Here is an 18,434-nt window from a genome sequence, read left to right as displayed (position 1 = left end):
CTGCTCTCACTCCCATGTCCTCTACTAAAGTTTCAGTTTGGACATGGGTTTTTGAGAGAAACTTTTATCTATCGACCGGTTCGCAGAAAAGCTTCCAGGAGGCACGTTTAGCCGCTCTGGTAGTTCTATTGTATACCTTGAGCCGTGTGCAATACACATCCCAATAAACTTCAGCTTTTTTACGACGTGCTCTGTTATAAAGTTTGCGGGCCACTTTCCCAATGTTGCGTATCGCCCCGGTCATCCAGAGTTTTCTTGGGCTAATTTCCTTTCCCGAAGAGGACAACTATCTTACAAGGACCCTACCTGTGCAGACGTAATCCTGTTGACATTTTCGTCAATCTCTTCTATGCTTGGGCAATCTAAATTATCTTGTCCAAGTCTTCTTCTGAGTAGCCTTCCGAATTTTGTCCACTTGGATTTCAACTTATTCCGGAAGCTTATCGGATTCGGCGCTGGCCGTGCTATTCTAAACCTAATGTAGCGATGGTCTGAGAAAGAGTGTTCCATGGAGACACACCAATCCTGAACTTCATCGATTAGATTTTCCGAACATATTGTCACATCTAATACCTCCTCCCTAATCCTATTAACAAAGGTCTTGGGCTTGGCCCCGCTTATTAGTGTTGGTACTACCGCACGAAATGTGCTGAGAGTTCGCATCGCACCCTATTAGTACCTCGTTTCGTGACTGTTCTGCTTTCCTCACCAGCCATTGCAGTTCCGACGTGGGTGGCGGTGTCGGAGAGTCGAAAGGCAGATAAAGTGATGCCACGTATGCTCCACCGTCTCCCTGTCTCACCACGGTTGCATCCGACGTTGACAACTCTGGGGAAAATATATAATTCAAATTTTTATGACAAATAAAGCAGGTCTTCGACCGAGTACCAGTGTAAGCATAAAATAATTGGTAGTTGATATGGTTCGATCCAGAAACTTTGTTCCGGGTCGCCCTTGGCTCCTGAATTAAGGCAATAGGAATCTTGCCCTTGGTGACTTTCTCCATCAGAGCGTGTGTAGCAGTCTCGCTGCGGTGGAGGTTTATCTGGATCATCATCTGGGCATCTTGGGAGTCGGTGATGATCTCATCGTCTGCTCCCTGTTCTTTAGACTGCATTGACTTTCCTGTCACTGCACCGCCTGATGTCATCGTCGATCTATCGTCTTGACACTCTTCGTCGATCTATATATGACCGTCCGTAGTGTACTCACGAGATTAGGCGAAATAGGTTGTCGGGAACTTTCTCTCTGGCGTAGTTACTTCTGTGATAGAAGAGCTTGCGTGGTTGGTGCTAGCGATACGGTTTGGAAGGATATTCAGCGTGGCTGCCCTCAGGGCTCCATCTGTGCTCCATATATATGGAACCTCATGATGGATCCCCTGCTGGGACGTCTCGCTGAGTCCTTCAAAATCAGCGCATATGCGGATGACCTGCTCAACCTGGTTGAAGGAGATTCCAGGCTTGCTCTGGAAACTCGTGGTGAGCTTGCCATGGGCATTGTGCGCGAATGGAGCGATCGTGTTGGTGTTGACGTCGCGGAGGACAAAACCGTGACAATGTTGCTCAAGGGCATCTTGTCGCGGAATCGTCCACCCACGATTCGATCTGGTAGAGCTAGCATCAGGAACGTAGCGCTCGTCAAATATCTGGGAGTGACTGTTTCGGAGAGAATGGGTTTCCTGGTCCATTTGGAGCGGGTGAAGGAGAAGATGACTGGAGTAGCCGGCATAGTTAAGCGTGTTCTGAGAAGTGATTGGGGTCTTGGTCGTCGCGCTGTTCGGTCCATATATGGTGGTCTATTTGTTGCTTGTGCAACTTATGGAGCGCCTGTGTGGCACGGAATTGCTGCGACTGTCTTAGGACGGAAGAAGATCCTCTTTTGTTGCTTGCTTGCCTGTGTGCAGGCTTGCTTGCCTGTGTGCAGGACTGTTTCGACAGATGCACTACAGGTATTGCTTGGCGCGCCCCCGCTTGACTTACTCGTGAGTTACATGGCCGTTCTGTATAGTGTGAAAAAGGGAATTCCATTAGTGCGTGAGGATTGGCTCACCGCTTCGGAGCTTGCAGATGGGGATATTAGGCGGCTCAAGACACTCCTTTTGGAGCGTCTTGATGATAGGTGGAGGACTAGATGGACGAACAGTGACAATGGTCGGGTGACATACGAATTTATTCGTGACGCGACGTTCGTACGAGACCGCCCGGACTTTGGCTTCGGCCTAAGTCTGGGCTTTATACTGACGGGATATGGTTCCTTTAATGCATTTTTGCATCAGAGGAACCTGTCCGCGACTGATTTGTGCGACTGTGGGAGACCTGAGGACTGGAGGCATGTACTGACAGAAGACATTAGAGATTTAGGCGCAATGGGGATTAGCGAGGCGGTGTGGGATTTCACTAGGGCCCTTGAGGACGAGACGACTGTTGCAAGGCTGGCCACCTTTTCCCGGGAAGTATTTCTTAGGAGGCGGACTAGACTTAGTGGAGGTATGAATGCACGCTAGTTATCCATAACGAGGTGTTGCTGTGCTGGCGCGACTGTGTGATTAGGTGCTGCGCATGACGTGGCCTGGTACCTGCCTTGCCCATGTTGATGCAGCGGTGTTTGCCCATTGTTGATTCCCTAAGCTGTTGTGGTTGTGATCGGTCACCCGTGAGGGTGGCCGCGTTGATTGTAAAGTCCCATGTTGTTGCTGATTTATGTGGCGTAGCCCGTGAGGGCTGCCGTGTGCTGTTTGTGTTTTGTGTATATTGTCTGGCTGTATGTTTGATGCATACTTTTGTATGCTGGCTGAGGTCGGCGTAGGGTGATTTTATCCCATTCAGGTGACCAGTCCGGAACTGTTTGGGGTTCAACTGGTAGTAGTCTTTTAAGGCTACGAAGTCTGACCGGAGACTTTAATCTGGTACCACGGGTGTCAGGAGCCCCTGGAACTTTGGTTCCAGCCTGGCAATGGTGAGGCCCCAGTGGGGAGCAACGTGGTGGCTGTGGTTTGTACCCAAATCGCGGATAGAGCATAAGCTCGGCGTGGAGTTGCGTTTTCAACCGGGTGCCGTGACCCATAGATCGGAAGGAGTTTTAGGTAGTGCTCCGCTCCTAACCAAGGAGGTGAACACGTCCAAATACGTGGGATCAAATTGGTACTCATGTGTGGGTTACCACATGTGGGGGCGTTAGTAGACGCATTGTATTCACCCTTGGGCCTTGGGCCTTGGGCCTCGCAGGTTTGGGCCGTGATGGCAGGTATCTGCGTAAAACTCGACATTTGTGATGTCGAGTTCGTTGGGGATAGCCAATGAGTCATATCGGTTCATATTTGGATATAGATCCCATACAAAGTGGCATATTAATATTCGACTTGACTTCTTGAGCCCCTCGAAGCTGCTATTGTCATTCGCTTGGGTTAACATATTGCATGTATCTTTCTGTTACAACTTCCAACGATCGTGTGATGTATGGTTCATATCGGTGTATAACCTGATATAGCTCTCAAGTAAACGAAGCTCCCGCTTTGACATCTTGAGTGCCTAGATTCCGTAGATATCGCACGTTTAATCTGATTTGGCTGAAATTTCGCAAATAGTGCTGTGTTATGACTTTCAACAATCATGCCAAGTATGGTTTTGATCGGTGAATAATCTGATTTAGCTGCCGAATAAACTGATCTTACGATTTCACATCTTGAGCGCCTAGAAGCTGCAATTTTATACGACAAGGCAGAAATTTAGCACGTGGTGTTCTGAGACGACTTTTAGCGGTCATGACAATTATGTTGCAAATCGGTGTTTGACCTGATGTACCTTATATTATATACAAAATTCAATTTGTGTTTGTTTGTTTGCTCCGTATAGACTCACAATCCAAAATTTTCCCAGATTTTCCCGGGAGGGGGGCGGACCCTCCCCCTTACCCCACAAGTACTAACCAAAAATAAAAGTGGAGCGATGGAACAAAATGGAATTCAAACGAAAGGTATTCCAGAGTAGAGTACAAATTTCATAATAAAAGGTGGGACCTGGGGGGCCGCCCCAGACCCAAAACCGCTTAAAATAGGTTTATTTGACGATCATGACAATATGGGACTCAAATGAAAGGTACTCGGGAGTAGATTACGAATGTGCTCAGGAAGAAGAAATATGCCTTACAATTTGTTGATATCGGAAGGGGGCGGACCCTCCCCCTTACCACAAAAGTACTACCCAAAATCACAAGGGGACCGATCGGGACAATATGGATATCAAATAAAAGATATTAAAGAGTAGAATACGAATGTGGAATTAAAAATTGTGTCCAAGTACCCAGGAAAACGCCCTACCCCAAAATGGCTAAAAACAGACAAATTGGTCGTCCATATCTATATGGGGCTTAAATGAAAGGTATTCGGGGGTAGATTACGAATCTGACATACAAAATCAGATCGAAGTGTAGGGGGTCACCCCCCACCCCCTTAAAACTCATCAAATGGGTATATGACCTTTTATGACTATATGAGACTCGGTTTGTTTGTTTGTTCCGTAGAAACAAAAAAAGGAAACATCGGTTATATAATTTTTAGATATCGGCTGGTGGCTGACCCTCCCACTTACAACAAAAACGCCACCCAAAACCTAAAGAGGACTGATGGGCACAATATGCGTATCAAATGAAAGGTATTGGAGACTAGAAAATGAATATCATATTAAATTTTGGGTCCAAGTACCCAGCGGGCCGCCCCAACCTAAAAATTAGGTCCAAGTAATGGAAGGTCGCCGGAGGCCACCGTAGCGCAGAGGTTAGCATGTCCGCCTATAACGCTGAACGCCTGAGTTCTAATCCTGGCGAGACCATCAGAAAAAATTTTCAGCATTGGTTTTCCCCTCCTAGTGCTGGCAACATTTGTGAGGTACTATGCCATGTAAAACTTCTCTCCAAAGAGAAATTAGGTCCAAGTAATGGGAGGTCGCCGGAGGCCACCGTAGCGCAGAGGTTAGCATGTCCGCCTATGACGCTGAACGCCTGCGTTCGAATCCTGGCGAGACCATCAGAAAAAATTTTCAGCGTTGGTTTTCCCCTCCTAATGCTGGCAACATTTGTGAGGTACTATGCCATGTAAAACTTCACTCCAAAGAGGTGTCGCACTGCGGCACGCCGTTCGGACTCGTCTATAAAAAGGAGGTCCCCCTTGAATCGGACTGCACTCATTGATGTGTGAGAAGTAAGCCCCTGTTCCTTAGTGGCATGTTCATGGGCAAAATTTGCATTTGCAATGGAAAGTGCCCTTACTCCCAAATACCCCCAAATGGTCATATCAGCCGACCATGGCCATATAGGATTCAAATAAAAGATATTTGCGAGTAGACTGAAAATATGACATGAGGGGGTACAGAACGAATTTGATATCTATTTTCAGGGCAAAGTGCCGGTGGCTTTCCCAGCCCCAAAACACCCTCCCAACAGTTCATACTTACCGACCATGACAAAATGAGGTTCAAAGTAAAGGGATTTGGAAGTTGACACGAATTTGATAACCATATTTGAGTCGAAATGTCTCCCTCAAAAAACACTTCTCGTTACCCTAATTTGAAAAATACCAGATCTCAGAGATTGGTAATGCCATTAGTTGGAAATTTTATGCACTCTAACAATCACCAAAAAAAACATGGCTTCTATTGTTGGGGACGGTTGCTGAGGGAACAGCTCAAAACCCGCCAATTGGATATATAGAGCCATGTGTTTGGGGAGCCGCCCCGCCCCCAAAATACCTCCCTATGACATAAAAGCTATTTGGGGCGGAAATTTATTGATTTTCGGGAAATTTATATTCATTTTCGGGACAAAGACCCTGGGGTCCACCCCACCTTCAAACACAACTTAATTACCTATCATGCCATTATGGAACTCATACGAAATGTTTCTAAAAGTAGACCACAAATCTTACCCCTAAACCCGAAATATTTACCCATACAGTAATATGGGGCTCAAAAGCAAGACATTTGGGAGTAGAGTACAAATTCGCCCAGGAACCGAGCAGGGGCAAACTTTTCATACATCAATGAGTGCTTTCCGATTCAATTAGAGTTTATCAACGTTAAGGGACCTTTTTTATAGCCGAGTCCGTACAGTGTGCCGCAGTGCGACACCTCTTTGGGGGAGAATTTTCTACATGACCATACATGGTATGGTACCTCGCAAATGTCGCCAGCATTAAGAGGGGATAACCACCGCTTTAAATTTTGGATTCGAACGCAGGCGTTCAGCGGCATAGGCGGACATAGGCTACAGTAGCACGATAGCCACATTCAGGGCAAAGTGTCCCCACCCTAAATAGATATTAGAGAGTTGAAGAAGACGCAGCGGAGCGGGCCCTGTCCAGCTAGTCTGCCATATAACGGTTTATATTTCCCGTTTAGCCTTCTACTGCTTTTATAAGCTTCAATTTTTGCCAAACTTGGCAGAAATATGGTAGGCCATGTCAACGTATGCCCTTCATCAAAGTTCGGTTAGCGAAATTTTCAGCAAAGTCCTTTGTGGTGGATATGCTCAAGTTTGCTACATTCACCAATTAAACTCACTACAAATCACAAAATCATAGGTGTTTATGCCAATGATATAATCTATTACAATTTTGCCCAATTATTTCTTTCTTACCTCTAAGTTTACTAACTATAAGTTGACAGGTAACTTCTTTTGCTTTCGTTAAGTTAGCCAACATACAAAATCATATGTTAGATGATAAGCCATTATTAAAATAAACTCCCACTTTGAATTTACCAACGAAACGAACCACATCGGTAAGAGTTTTTATCTTCAACCTGGGGTTATCCATACATAACCAAACCTTCCTTTTTCCAATTTCTATCTATTTTTTTCTGAGGAAACATTCGTCCAAAAGGAAAGGTGTCTTAAGTCTTGTTTGATGTTTTCCAGTTCATAATTCTAAAGACAACCAAGGTACATTCAACCTACACGCAAACATTTTATGGTCCTTCGAACCGGATTTCTATACGCATTGGTACCGGGTTGCATAAGTCTGATTCCTAAAGACATCATCACTTCTTACGTCCATCGCTAAGGAATATCTCCCACATTCCAGATTGTCCCAGGTTTGAAATAACTTCCAATTCTTATTTATGTTATGTACGTTTCGATTGGGAAACTAGTTTAGAGTTGACAGGCAGATAAAAGAGAGCACAAAAACTCAATCGGATTCCTATAGTTTCGCTGTGTATTGTAACAAGTGTCAGTCCGCATTAAAATCATAGTTATCAGCTGCACAAGCAAATTATTGAAAAAGAAGAAATTGTTTTATATACCAATGTTCTTCGTTTTAAACAAAACTGAGTAACTGAAAAGTTAGTAAAGTTAAGTTTTAAAGAAATTCATTAAAGTTAGTCCGATCGTCCGAATTTGAGAAAAACGTGAAAAATTGCAAAAAAAAAAAAATCCATAAGTGACAAGTGTTCGACATGTTCATATATTTGATTCATTTATAAATATGTATAAATGTTCCCAATAAATTGAAAAAAAGGCGGTGCTAAAAGTTATTTTTTCCAGTTAATTTTGGTGAAATTAACGTTAAAATTCCGCAAGAAAATTAAACCTCCTACTCCATAAGTGTTTAAAAAAGTTTTTTGAAACATACCAAAAAAAAAAAAAAAAGCCTTGTGTTTTATTGCATAAAATTGGGTTATAAATCCTAACCTAAAAAATCAATTTACATACGAATATACATAAATACTTATATCCACGTGAATGAGTGTACATATGTAAAACAAAAAAATGTGGATATACAACAAATAGAGAAGCTGATATTCAATCCAAGCTCCCACATCATATTTTCCGTTACTTCATATAAACCTGTAACTTAATTGGTACGTACATACATATTTACATATATATGCTACAATTCTCCTCATTTATTCCTCCATTCCAATTATCCATACTTCTTTTTATCCGTGCTCTCTCCAATTGCTTATCTCTATCCCCCAATTTCTAAGTGCCAAATTTGTATAACACATTCGATGGAATGAAACACTAGAAAAGGGAACGAGTGATATTGTCCATACACTTCGATTTGTTTTTCTCATTCCCTCTCATATAAAAAATATTTCAACTCATCGGATTCATCAGATCCCACGCAAAATAAGTAATCGTTTTTATTTCGTAGTTCCCTTCGATTGTGTAAAAATCGATAACATTATTGACAAATGTAAATAGAAATATAGATGAAAGAATTTTTGCTACATAAACAAATCCATATATTTCCATGAAGATCTACTTACAGCGTTTAATAAAATATAATACAACAATTTAAAACCTTTGAGCGAAGTGAATTTGGGCTCATAAGTTCTATTATAGAAAGTTGAATTGGTCTGCGCATTGAAAGTTCGCATGACTGCGATATATTAGGGTGGACCCTTTTCCATTTAATTTAATACAATTCCGAAATTAAAATCCCGCATGATTTACAGTATTTTTTCTTTGTAATGAAAATTTTTAATCTGCAAATTGCAAGTGTATACAAACTGGAGAAAGTGAATAAATAAATAAAAGTAAAATAGATGATTAAATTTCCACATTAAAACTATTTTTTTGAGAAAATTTTAAAAAGACAACGTTTCCATCCTTTTTCAAAAAAAAAAAAACCACAATCAGAAAGCACTCCATATAAAATTCTTTTGTGAATTTTTATTGCGAATTTACTTTGGAAAATAGAGAAGTCTACACATTTTTTTCACAAAACGCTTTTCCAAAAAATAATTAGGTTTTTTTTTCATTCGTATTTTTCTTTTACCTAAATTTGTTTCCTGTTTTTCATTTTGCAAAGAAAGGGAAACACAAGATAATCAGGAATTCCACACCCATTTCAATCACGTTGTACAAATAGCTTCTTTCCCATTAGAAATTCGAAGAAGCCTATTTCGAAGCCTGATTTCATATATTAGGAATTTGCCTTATATATCTACAGCTTAACGATATTTAAGTCTTTTCTTCTCGTGGTTTCTCATTCAATTAATTCTCTTAAATTCCAACATTCATCATGAGCTCCTTAGAACGATTCATCCGGGCTAATGATAAGCTAGTTAATTTCGAACAGGGATTAACTGAGGCAAATATTTCCGAATCATCTATTTTCGCTCTAGAGATACACCGCGATGAGCTTAAATCAATTTGGGCAACTGTCAAAAGCCTTTATGACAAATGTATCGATCATTTCGACAGTCAGAGCAAAAAGCCATCCGGAGAAGCCAATGATGATGGGAATAACTCCCCTGAATCAGATTCTGATAGCGAAGGCTCTGACCTAGACAGCATAAATGCAAGATTTCACGCTTCTTATGAAACCTACGTCAGAATTGTTTCAAAACTTAGTGCCCATATTCATAGACGAACAAATGTAACTCCCACTCAGCAAGCATCCGTCCAGCCTTCTAATTTTCACCTTCCAGCTTGCGATACGGAATCTTTCCGTGGAGATTACCAATCCTGGCCTTCGTTTCGAGACATGTTCTCTGCCATATACGTGAATAACTCCAGTCTTTCCAAGGTTCAAAAATTGTTTCATTTGAGGAAGAAGACAGAGGGAGAGGCACATGACATTGTCAAAAAATGTCCCCTGACAAACAACGGCTTTGACATCGCATGGTCGAATCTTAAAGATAGATTCGAAAACAAAAGAATGTTAGTCCATAGTCAGCTTCGAATTCTATTTAATTTGTCCACGATTACTACGGAGTCAAGTGAAGATATTAAATGCCTTCAACGCGACATCAACTCCTGCATTTCGTCCTTGAAATTATATGATATTGACGTCTCAAGCTGGGACGCAATTTTTGTTTTTGTCTGCTCTACGAAACTTCCTCGTGTTACTCTTTCTCTGTGGGAGCAATCCATTAAAAACAAGAAAGATATTTCAAAATGGACAGATTTAGATTCGTTCTTGTCAAGCAGATACCAGACGTTGGAGACAATTTGTGAAATAAACGGTCCCTTCAATGCAGATAAGACGAATTCAAGCTGTAAGAAACAGGCAACGCCCTTGAATAAGAAAATTAATAGCAACCATGCGAAGGTTTCTCCCCCCACTTCAAATCCACCATGCAATTTATGTGCAAATGAGCCTCATACAATCCGCAAATGCCCTAAGTTTCTTAACATGAAAATAGATGATAGACAATCTTGTATCCGAAGATTGAATTTATGTCTCAATTGTTTCGCAAAAGCCCATAGCGTAAAGGACTGCAAAAGTCCTCACAACTGCTACTCGTGTGGAAAGAGGCATAATACTCTCCTGCATCGTGACGTTAAGCCTGTTCACGATACGAATCCTGCCTCAAGTCACTCCCAAATTCAAAATTCTGAACTCCAACAGATACAGTCCACAATCCCCCAATCTTCCGTTCATCACGCAAGCCTCGAACAGGTATCTTTCCCGCCTTTTTCGTCCTCTGCAAGTAACATCCAATCATGTTTCGCTGCACATTCTCAAAATGTTCTTCTCGGCACTGCGCTGGTTGAAATCAGTCATCTCGGACTGAAATATTTTGTGAGAGCCCTGATAGACTCAGGTTCACAAGGAACGTTCATATCTGAACGTGTCTTCAATATCCTCAAACTGCCTTTCCAACCAATCGAGGCCGACATTGCGGGTCTCAATGGTGTCACGTCAGCAAAATCCAGAAAAATGGCAACATTTTCTATAAGCCCTCGTTTTGACTCCGACTTGCATGTCAATGTAACAGCTTTGGTCGTGCCGCAACTTTCAGGAGATCTTCCAACAAGTTCCATTAATCCTTCGGTTCTTGTAGAATTTCCGAACATTCGGCTTGCTGATCCAAAGTTTCTTGAAAGTAGCCGAATCGATCTGCTTATTGGCGCGGACATATTCAATAATATTCTTTTGGACAATGTTCGTCGAAACATTTGCGGCTCTCTTGTCGCTCAAGAGACAATATTCGGATGGATAATTACAGGACCTATCCGGAATAATCCTAAAGTATCATCCTATTCTACTATAGTTTCCTACTTTTCAGAAACGAATTTAGAAAAACAGCTAAAGCGTTTTTGGGAGGTGGAGGAAGTTCCGCAAAAGCCTCTACTCTCCGAATCCGATTCATTTTGCGAGAAATTATATTCGGAAACAACCAAACGTGACTCTGATGGGAGATATATAGTGTCTCTGCCGTTCAAGGAATCCTTTTCATATAACTCTCCACAGATAGGACGATCCAGGTCCATAGCTAGTGCTCAATTCTTGAGAAATGAGTCTCGACTATCCAAAAACATGTCGTTAAAAGACGAATATGATTCTGTCATCCAGGAATATTTAGACCTAGGCCATATGGCCAAGGTTCCTATTCCTGTGGAGGAAGAGTTTCCAAGGCACTATTACCTCCCCCACCATGCGGTGATAAAACCCGATAGAACCACTACCAAAGTCAGAGTGGTCTTCAATGCCTCATGTCCAACATCCTCGGGAACATCACTTAATGACATTCTCTATCCAGGCCCAGTACTTCAGAATGACTTGACTCTTCTTCTTTTGCGCTGGCGTCTCTATCGCTATGTTTTCAGTGCCGACATCGAAAAGATGTATCGGCAAATAAGGATTAATAAAGATCATTCTTGTTTCCAGAGAATTCTGTTTCGAACAAAGCCAAAGGAACAGATTCAAGATTTCGAACTGCAAACCGTAACCTTTGGTGTAAATGCAGCTCCATATTTGGCTATTAGAACTCTAATGCAGCTCGCAGAAGACTGCAGCAGTTTTTATCCTTTGGCAAGCCACATTATTCGAGACGACATGTACGTGGACGATGTTTTAACTGGTTGCCACGATCTCCAATTGGCTTTAAAGGCTAAAGATCAATTGATCTCAGCCCTTAATTCCGCATGTTTTCCACTTAGAAAATGGGCATCCAATTCTAAGGAGATTCTCCAGTCCTTACCCAAAGAGCACATCTTGAAGGAAGATTTCCTTCTTTTCGATGACAGCAGCCTAACCAAGACTTTAGGTGTGCGGTGGAATGCCATGTTAGATAAGTTCTTATTCGTAATTCAGGCAACGCCATGTAAGGAGAGTTACACGAAAAGAGAGGTGCTTTCCGAAATATCTAAGATTTTCGATCCAGCTGGATGGCTAGCACCCATAGTCGTCCTAGCGAAAATTCTTATGCGACATGTGTGGTTATCCAAGGTTGATTGGGATGAGAAAATTACTTCCAAATGTTTCCAAGATTGGAAAAATCTTCTAGATGACTTCTCAACTATCAACTCAATCCAAATCCCACGTTGGATTTCCTACGCACCCTCATTTCGTATCCAATTTCACGCATTTTGCGATGCATCGGAAAATGCATATGCAGCAGTCATTTACTCCCGTGTGGAGGATGAAAGCAGACATGTTTCTGTAAATTTGCTAACATCCAAATCCAGGGTAGCACCAGTCAAATGCCTTTCCATTCCTAAACTTGAACTCCTTGGGGCTACCTTGCTCGCAGAAGTTGTCGAGTCAGTAATTCCTTCAATGAATCTTCCAAGTTATGAAATATTCAAATGGACTGATTCAACTATTGTTTTGGCTTGGCTGCGAAAGCCCGCATGCAACTGGAAAACTTTTGTTGCAAACCGCGTATCCACCATAAGCAGCAAGGTAGGAATTGACAATTGGTTCCATGTTGATACCCTATTCAATCCAGCGGACTTAGCTAGCCGCGGAGTTTATCCCAAAGATTTAATTGAAAATAATCTCTGGTGGTGCGGACCTAAGTGGCTGTCCGAATCTCGAAACAGTTGGCCTATATCAGACGATATCATAGACGATACTGAATTGGAACAGAAAGCCCTACGAGTACATCTTGCTACCAACTCCGATAATCACGAAATTATAGGTCGCTTTTCTTCTTTTCATCGGGCTATTCGAGTCATTTGTTATATATTCCGATTCTTTCACAAGACTCATCCAAAGCACCGCGATTCAGTCACATTCGATTCTGTCGAGTTAAAGGTTACAGAAGTAAAGGCAGTTAGAAATAGATTAATAGTTCTAGCTCAAGCGGAAGGATTTCCAGAGGTGGTTGAAGCTTTACGACTAAAGAAAGCTGTCCCAAAGTCTTCTAACATTCTTAACTTAAATCCATTTCTGGATGAGAATGGAGTTATTCGCGCGTTTGGTCGACTCGCGTATTCGCCATCCCTTAGCTACGATGAACGTTATCCAATAATTCTCCCCTATAACTGCCATCTTAGTCGCCTTTTAGTCCAATTCACTCATATTCTTAGCATTCATGGTGGTAACCAGCAAGTACTTAACCTCATTCGAATGCAATTTTGGATTCCTAAATTAAAAAACCTCATCAAAACTATAATCCACCAGTGTAAGGTGTGTGTTTTACATAAGAAGAAAATTCAAACACAGCTCATGGCAGCTCTTCCCCCAACACGAACAACCTTAAAGCGCCCATTCCATAACACAGGCGTTGACTTTGCAGGTCCGTTCGACGTTAAGAGCTTTTCAGGTCGTGGTTCCAAAATTTCCAAAGGGTACGTTTGCGTTTTTGTGTGTCTTGCGACCAAAGCAATTCACCTGGAACCTACGTCCTCTTTATCCACCCCAGTGTTCCTCGCAGCTTTTCACCGATTTGTCTCCAGGCGTGGCTGTCCTCTTAATATATATTCCGACAACGGAACTAATTTCGTTGGTGCCTCAAGAGATATCGCTAGGGACTTCGTTGCAGCATCTAAATCCAATATTGTGTCCCAATTTATCCACCAAAACCTCTCGTGGCATTTCATTCCCCCAGGCGCACCCCATATGGGTGGCCTATGGGAAGCCGGGGTGAAAAGTTTTAAGACCCATTTGAAGAAAATTTCTGGCGGTTTCACCTACACCTTCGAAGAATTTTGTACTCTTCTGACAAAAATAGAAGCTTGTCTTAATTCGAGGCCTATTTCCACAATGTCAGAGGATTTCACTGACTTAAATCCGCTCACACCAGGACATTTTCTCATAGGAGGACCAATTTTGGCTCCTCCAGAGCCTAATTACGACACTCATCCTGAGTCTGTGGTTAATCGTTGGCAACGTGTCAAGGTCCTTCAGCAACATTTTTGCCAACGTTGGAAATCCGAGTATTTAAAGGAGCTCCATAAGAGGAACAAATGGAAAAATCCAGAAAAGAACGTAGAAATTGATTCCATTGTCGTTATCCGCGACGAAAATCTTCCACCAAACGAATGGCGAATTGGTCGAGTTACTCATGTTCATCCAGGAAAAGATAAGCGTGTACGAGTAGCCTCCGTTTACACATCAAAGGGTGTGATTACTCGTCCAATTACAAAACTCGTTCTACTTCCCACCCAATAGTTCCTTCCGACTCCTTTCCTTACCATATCATATACGATTCCTTTTCAATATCATTATCTTTGGCAATATTTCCATATTTTAAGAAACCTTTATTTTCAGAATGCCTAGAATTGTTCAAAACCGTTCTAGCACTCCTAACCGAGTCAGCCGTCAAAAACAACGACCCTTTCAGTGTCGAATCTGCAAAAAATTTCATCCACTAAGAATCTGTAGGAAATTTCTCTCAATGGGTGCCAATCAAAGAAAACAAGTTGTGGAAAAATATAAGTATTGTATCAATTGCTTGGCCCATAAGCACTCTCAGTCTGGATGTTTCTCAAATACAGGATGCCACATTTGCAGACGATCACATCACACTCTACTGCATCAAGAGTCAATAAAACGGGAATCGGAAGCAGTACGCGTTGTGACTTCAAGCGCTTTGCCACCACAAACAATTACCGTACTTCCCACTGCTCTGGTTAAGATAGTACACGATCGACGCCTATACCAAGTTCGAGCTCTAATTGACACAGGATGTGCAGTCAGCCGCGTAATAAAATCTACTCTCACTAAAATTGGCATCAAAACCATTCATGTCGAAGATACTTTAATGTGCCAACTAACCATTCGAGCTAACTCTGATCCTAAAGCTCGATTTTCAGCAAATTTTCGAGTTGACAATCGAATGTCAATGAAAACCCCATCACATTCATTACCTTCAACTTTCAAGGACAAATTTATAAATCTTATTCTTGCAGACCCCGCATTTTATGAAAGCGCACCAATTTCTATGGTTTTGGGCTCAGATGTCTACCCCAAAATAATCCTTGGGGGTGTTATGCCGAATCATGAAGGGATACCGATGGCTCAGAATTCAATTCTAGGATGGCTGGTTTCTGGAATTTGCTCGCCTTAAGATTAAAACAATATCTTTTACGCTAAGTATAATATTTTTTTTTTTTTTTTTGATTTTATTATCTATTTGTATTTCAAAATAGAATTTCAGAATTATTCTTGAATTGTATCTTAACATATTACATTAGACAAGTTCTTTTTTCAATTTATTTCGATGGTACCCATCAAGGGGCCCGGAATGTTTATGCCAATGATATAATCTATTACAATTTTGCCCAATTATTTCTTTCTTACCTCTAAGTTTACTAACTATAAGTTGACAGGTAACTTCTTTTGCTTTCGTTAAGTTAGCCAACATACAAAATCATATGTTAGATGATAAGCCATTATTAAAATAAACTCCCACTTTGAATTTACCAACGAAACGAACCACATCGGTAAGAGTTTTTATCTTCAACCTGGGGTTATCCATACATAACCAAACCTTCCTTTTTCCAATTTCTATCTATTTTTTCTGAGGAAACATTCGTCCAAAAGGAAAGGTGTCTTAAGTCTTGTTTGATGTTTTCCAGTTCATAATTCTAAAGACAACCAAGGTACATTCAACCTACACGCAAACAATAGGCAAATCAAAAATCATGTGAAAATTCAATGAGCTGCATATGATGAGCAAATTCGTTTATAAACAAAAGTAACCAAACAACATAGCCATCTAGCCTGGCTTTTGGCTGGATGTCGAAATCATTCAACATTCTTGTATGTATATGCTCAGACATCATTTGAACATTAAAATTATTAATGCAGAAAAGAAAAGGCCGAGCTCATATCTCAAATATGCATCTGGGGTATATGTTTTTATTAAATGGATTTTCAATATCTTGTTTATCCTTGAAGAATAACTCGCATTAATCTTTGCATACCATGCCTTGGCATCCCATCATGGGGCATCCATAGGCAAAGCACGCCGCAGACAAACAAACGTGCCCATGTGTACATGTTAGTGGGCCATTGGATTTGGTGGATTCCATTTGCCTATCGTGAAAAATTCTAAATAAACATTTCCAATTCGATTTCCTAAAGCTGCAAAGGGTAAGGCAGCGGGGACGGGAGGGGGGGAGTTTCAAACAAAAAAAGTAGCCTGCGAACCTGTTTCACCTAGAGAAGGCAAAAGCACGCACATAAATCCCATATGATACCTTTGAAGAGATACTTGTGGGATACAGTGAGCGCGCATGATAAAAACGGGTAAATGAAAGATTTCTATAAATTCGGATATTCTTTGGAGAATTTCAAGGCCGCACAGATGCATGCATGCCTCACGTAGCTATTGGCGGCATCCAACAGAAATGGTCTATTTGGTTGATGTGATGATTCACACATCTTCATGCCCTCCCTATCCTGGATGTTGGCTTTTGTGGCAGCCAAAAGGTGGAACTTCGACACAATGACCTTCATGGAAAGTCTGGCACTGCTGTGTTAAAGACATCCAAGAAACGTTGGATGAGCAAACATTGGTTAAATAATCCTCAGGGGTTATGTAGTTGGGTAAACAGCATAACTGTGTTGTGGCAAACACCACAGGTCCCTTCCGGCCAAATGTTTAAAGACAAGACAAGTTCTGTTAGAAACTTGGTAATGGACACTGATAATTTTTTTTTTATTTCAATAAATAATTCGGGGAAATTTAAAAGTAAGCATGGGAGAACCAGTTGTAAAATATTTCTGCAAAATCGGATAATCGCCCTCTAAAGGCTCAAAAAATCAAAATCCCAGAACGGTTTGTGTAACAGCTTTATCAGGTTATGGACCGATTTGAACTATACTTAGCAAAGTTGTTAGAAGTTATAGCAAAACATTTTGTGCAAAATTTCTGCCAAATCTGATAAGAATTGTGCCCTCTAGTGGCTCAAAAAGTCAAGATCCAAGATGGGTTTATATGGCAGCTATATCAGGTTATGGGCCGATTTGAACCATACTTAGCAAAGTTGTTAGAAGTCATAACAAAATACTTCATGCAAAATTTCTTTAAGAATTACGCCCTCTAGTGACTCAAGAAGTCAAGATCGGTTTATATGGCAGCTATATTAAAACATGAACCAATATGGCCCATTTACAATCCTAAACGGCCTACACTAATAAGAAGTAGTTGTGCAAAATTTCAAGCGACTAGCTTTACTTTTTCGAAGGATAGCGTGCTTTCGACTGACAAACGAACTGATGGATGGACAGATGGACGGACATGGCTACATCGACTTTAAATGTTATGACGATCAAGAATATATATACTTAACTAAACGAAACGGGCCCGCTCCGCTGCGCCTTCTTTAACTCTCCAATATCTTTCTAGGGTGGGGACACTTTGCCCTGAATGCAGATATCGAATTCGTGCCATTGTAGACTATGACGCTGAACGCGTTCGAATCCTGGCGAGACCATCGGACAAAGCGGTGTTTATCCCCCCTTAATATTGGGGACATTTGCGAGGTACAATGCCATGCATGGTCATTTAAAAAAATTGCCCCAAATAGGTGTCGCACTGCGGGACGCCATTCGGACTCTATCGGCTATAAAAATGAGGTCCCTTATCAATATGGGTCCCATTTCAATATGGGGCTCAAATGATAGGTATTCGGGAGTAGATTTCGAATCTGGCATACAAAATCAGATCGAAGTATAGGGGGTCACGCCACCCCTCAAAAACGCCATTAGACCCATAATGTCTACATGATACTTGGCAGAACCAACACCTCTTTTTGGAGTAGTTTTTACATGGCTGCTATACCAAATGGTACAGTACCTCCAAAATATCGCCAGCGTTAGAAAGGGATAACCACCGCTGAAATTTTTCATGATGTTCTCACAAGGATTCGAACTCAGGCGTTCAGCGTCATTGGCGGACATGCTAACCTCTGCGCTAAGGTGGCCGCATGTTTGTGGGTGTACTAATTCTGGACGCCACCATAGCTCAGAGGATAGCAAAAAACATAATCAAAAATTTTCAGCGGTGGTTATTCCCTCCTTATGCTGTTGACATTTGTCAGGTACTATGCCATGTAAAAACTTCTCCCCAAAGAGGTTTCGCACTGCGGCACGACATTCGAACTCGGCTATAAATAGGAAATCCCTTATCATTGAGCTTTAAGTTAAAACGGACAGCACACACTGATATATGCAAAAGCACTATTCCTTTATGAAATGCTCATGGGCAAATTGCATACTGCTTCCATCATTCCCATTACAACATATAACA

At 41.5% G+C, this 18,434-nt stretch overlaps 1 protein-coding gene across 1 annotated transcript; it reads left to right on the top strand.

Moving 5' to 3' along the window:
* Positions 1–9,022: 9,022 nt before the first annotated feature.
* LOC131997403 (uncharacterized) lies at positions 9,023–14,347 on the top strand. Its single transcript, XM_059368383.1, has 2 exons — positions 9,023–13,193; positions 13,785–14,347. The coding sequence occupies exons 1-2, from the start codon at positions 9,023–9,025 to the stop codon at positions 14,345–14,347; spliced, it is 4,734 nt and encodes a 1,577-aa protein (XP_059224366.1).
* The last annotated feature ends 4,087 nt before the right edge of the window (positions 14,348–18,434 follow it).

Source organism: Stomoxys calcitrans, chromosome 1, assembly GCF_963082655.1.
Source record: "Stomoxys calcitrans chromosome 1, idStoCalc2.1, whole genome shotgun sequence".
In the NCBI taxonomy this organism is placed as follows: Eukaryota; Metazoa; Arthropoda; class Insecta; order Diptera; family Muscidae; genus Stomoxys; species Stomoxys calcitrans.
Note: the sequence above shows the minus strand (reverse complement) of the source record. Positions and strands in the feature narration are given on the sequence as shown.

Excerpts from the sequence above, each read along its gene's own strand:
- LOC131997403 (XM_059368383.1), top strand. The coding sequence starts at position 9,023 with ATGAGCTCCTTAGAACGATTCATCCGGGCTAATGATAAGCTAGTTAAT. Across the intron at positions 13,194-13,784 it reads ATCCCTTAGCTACGATGAAC|GCGCACCCCATATGGGTGGC; the intron begins GTTATCCAATAA and ends TCATTCCCCCAG.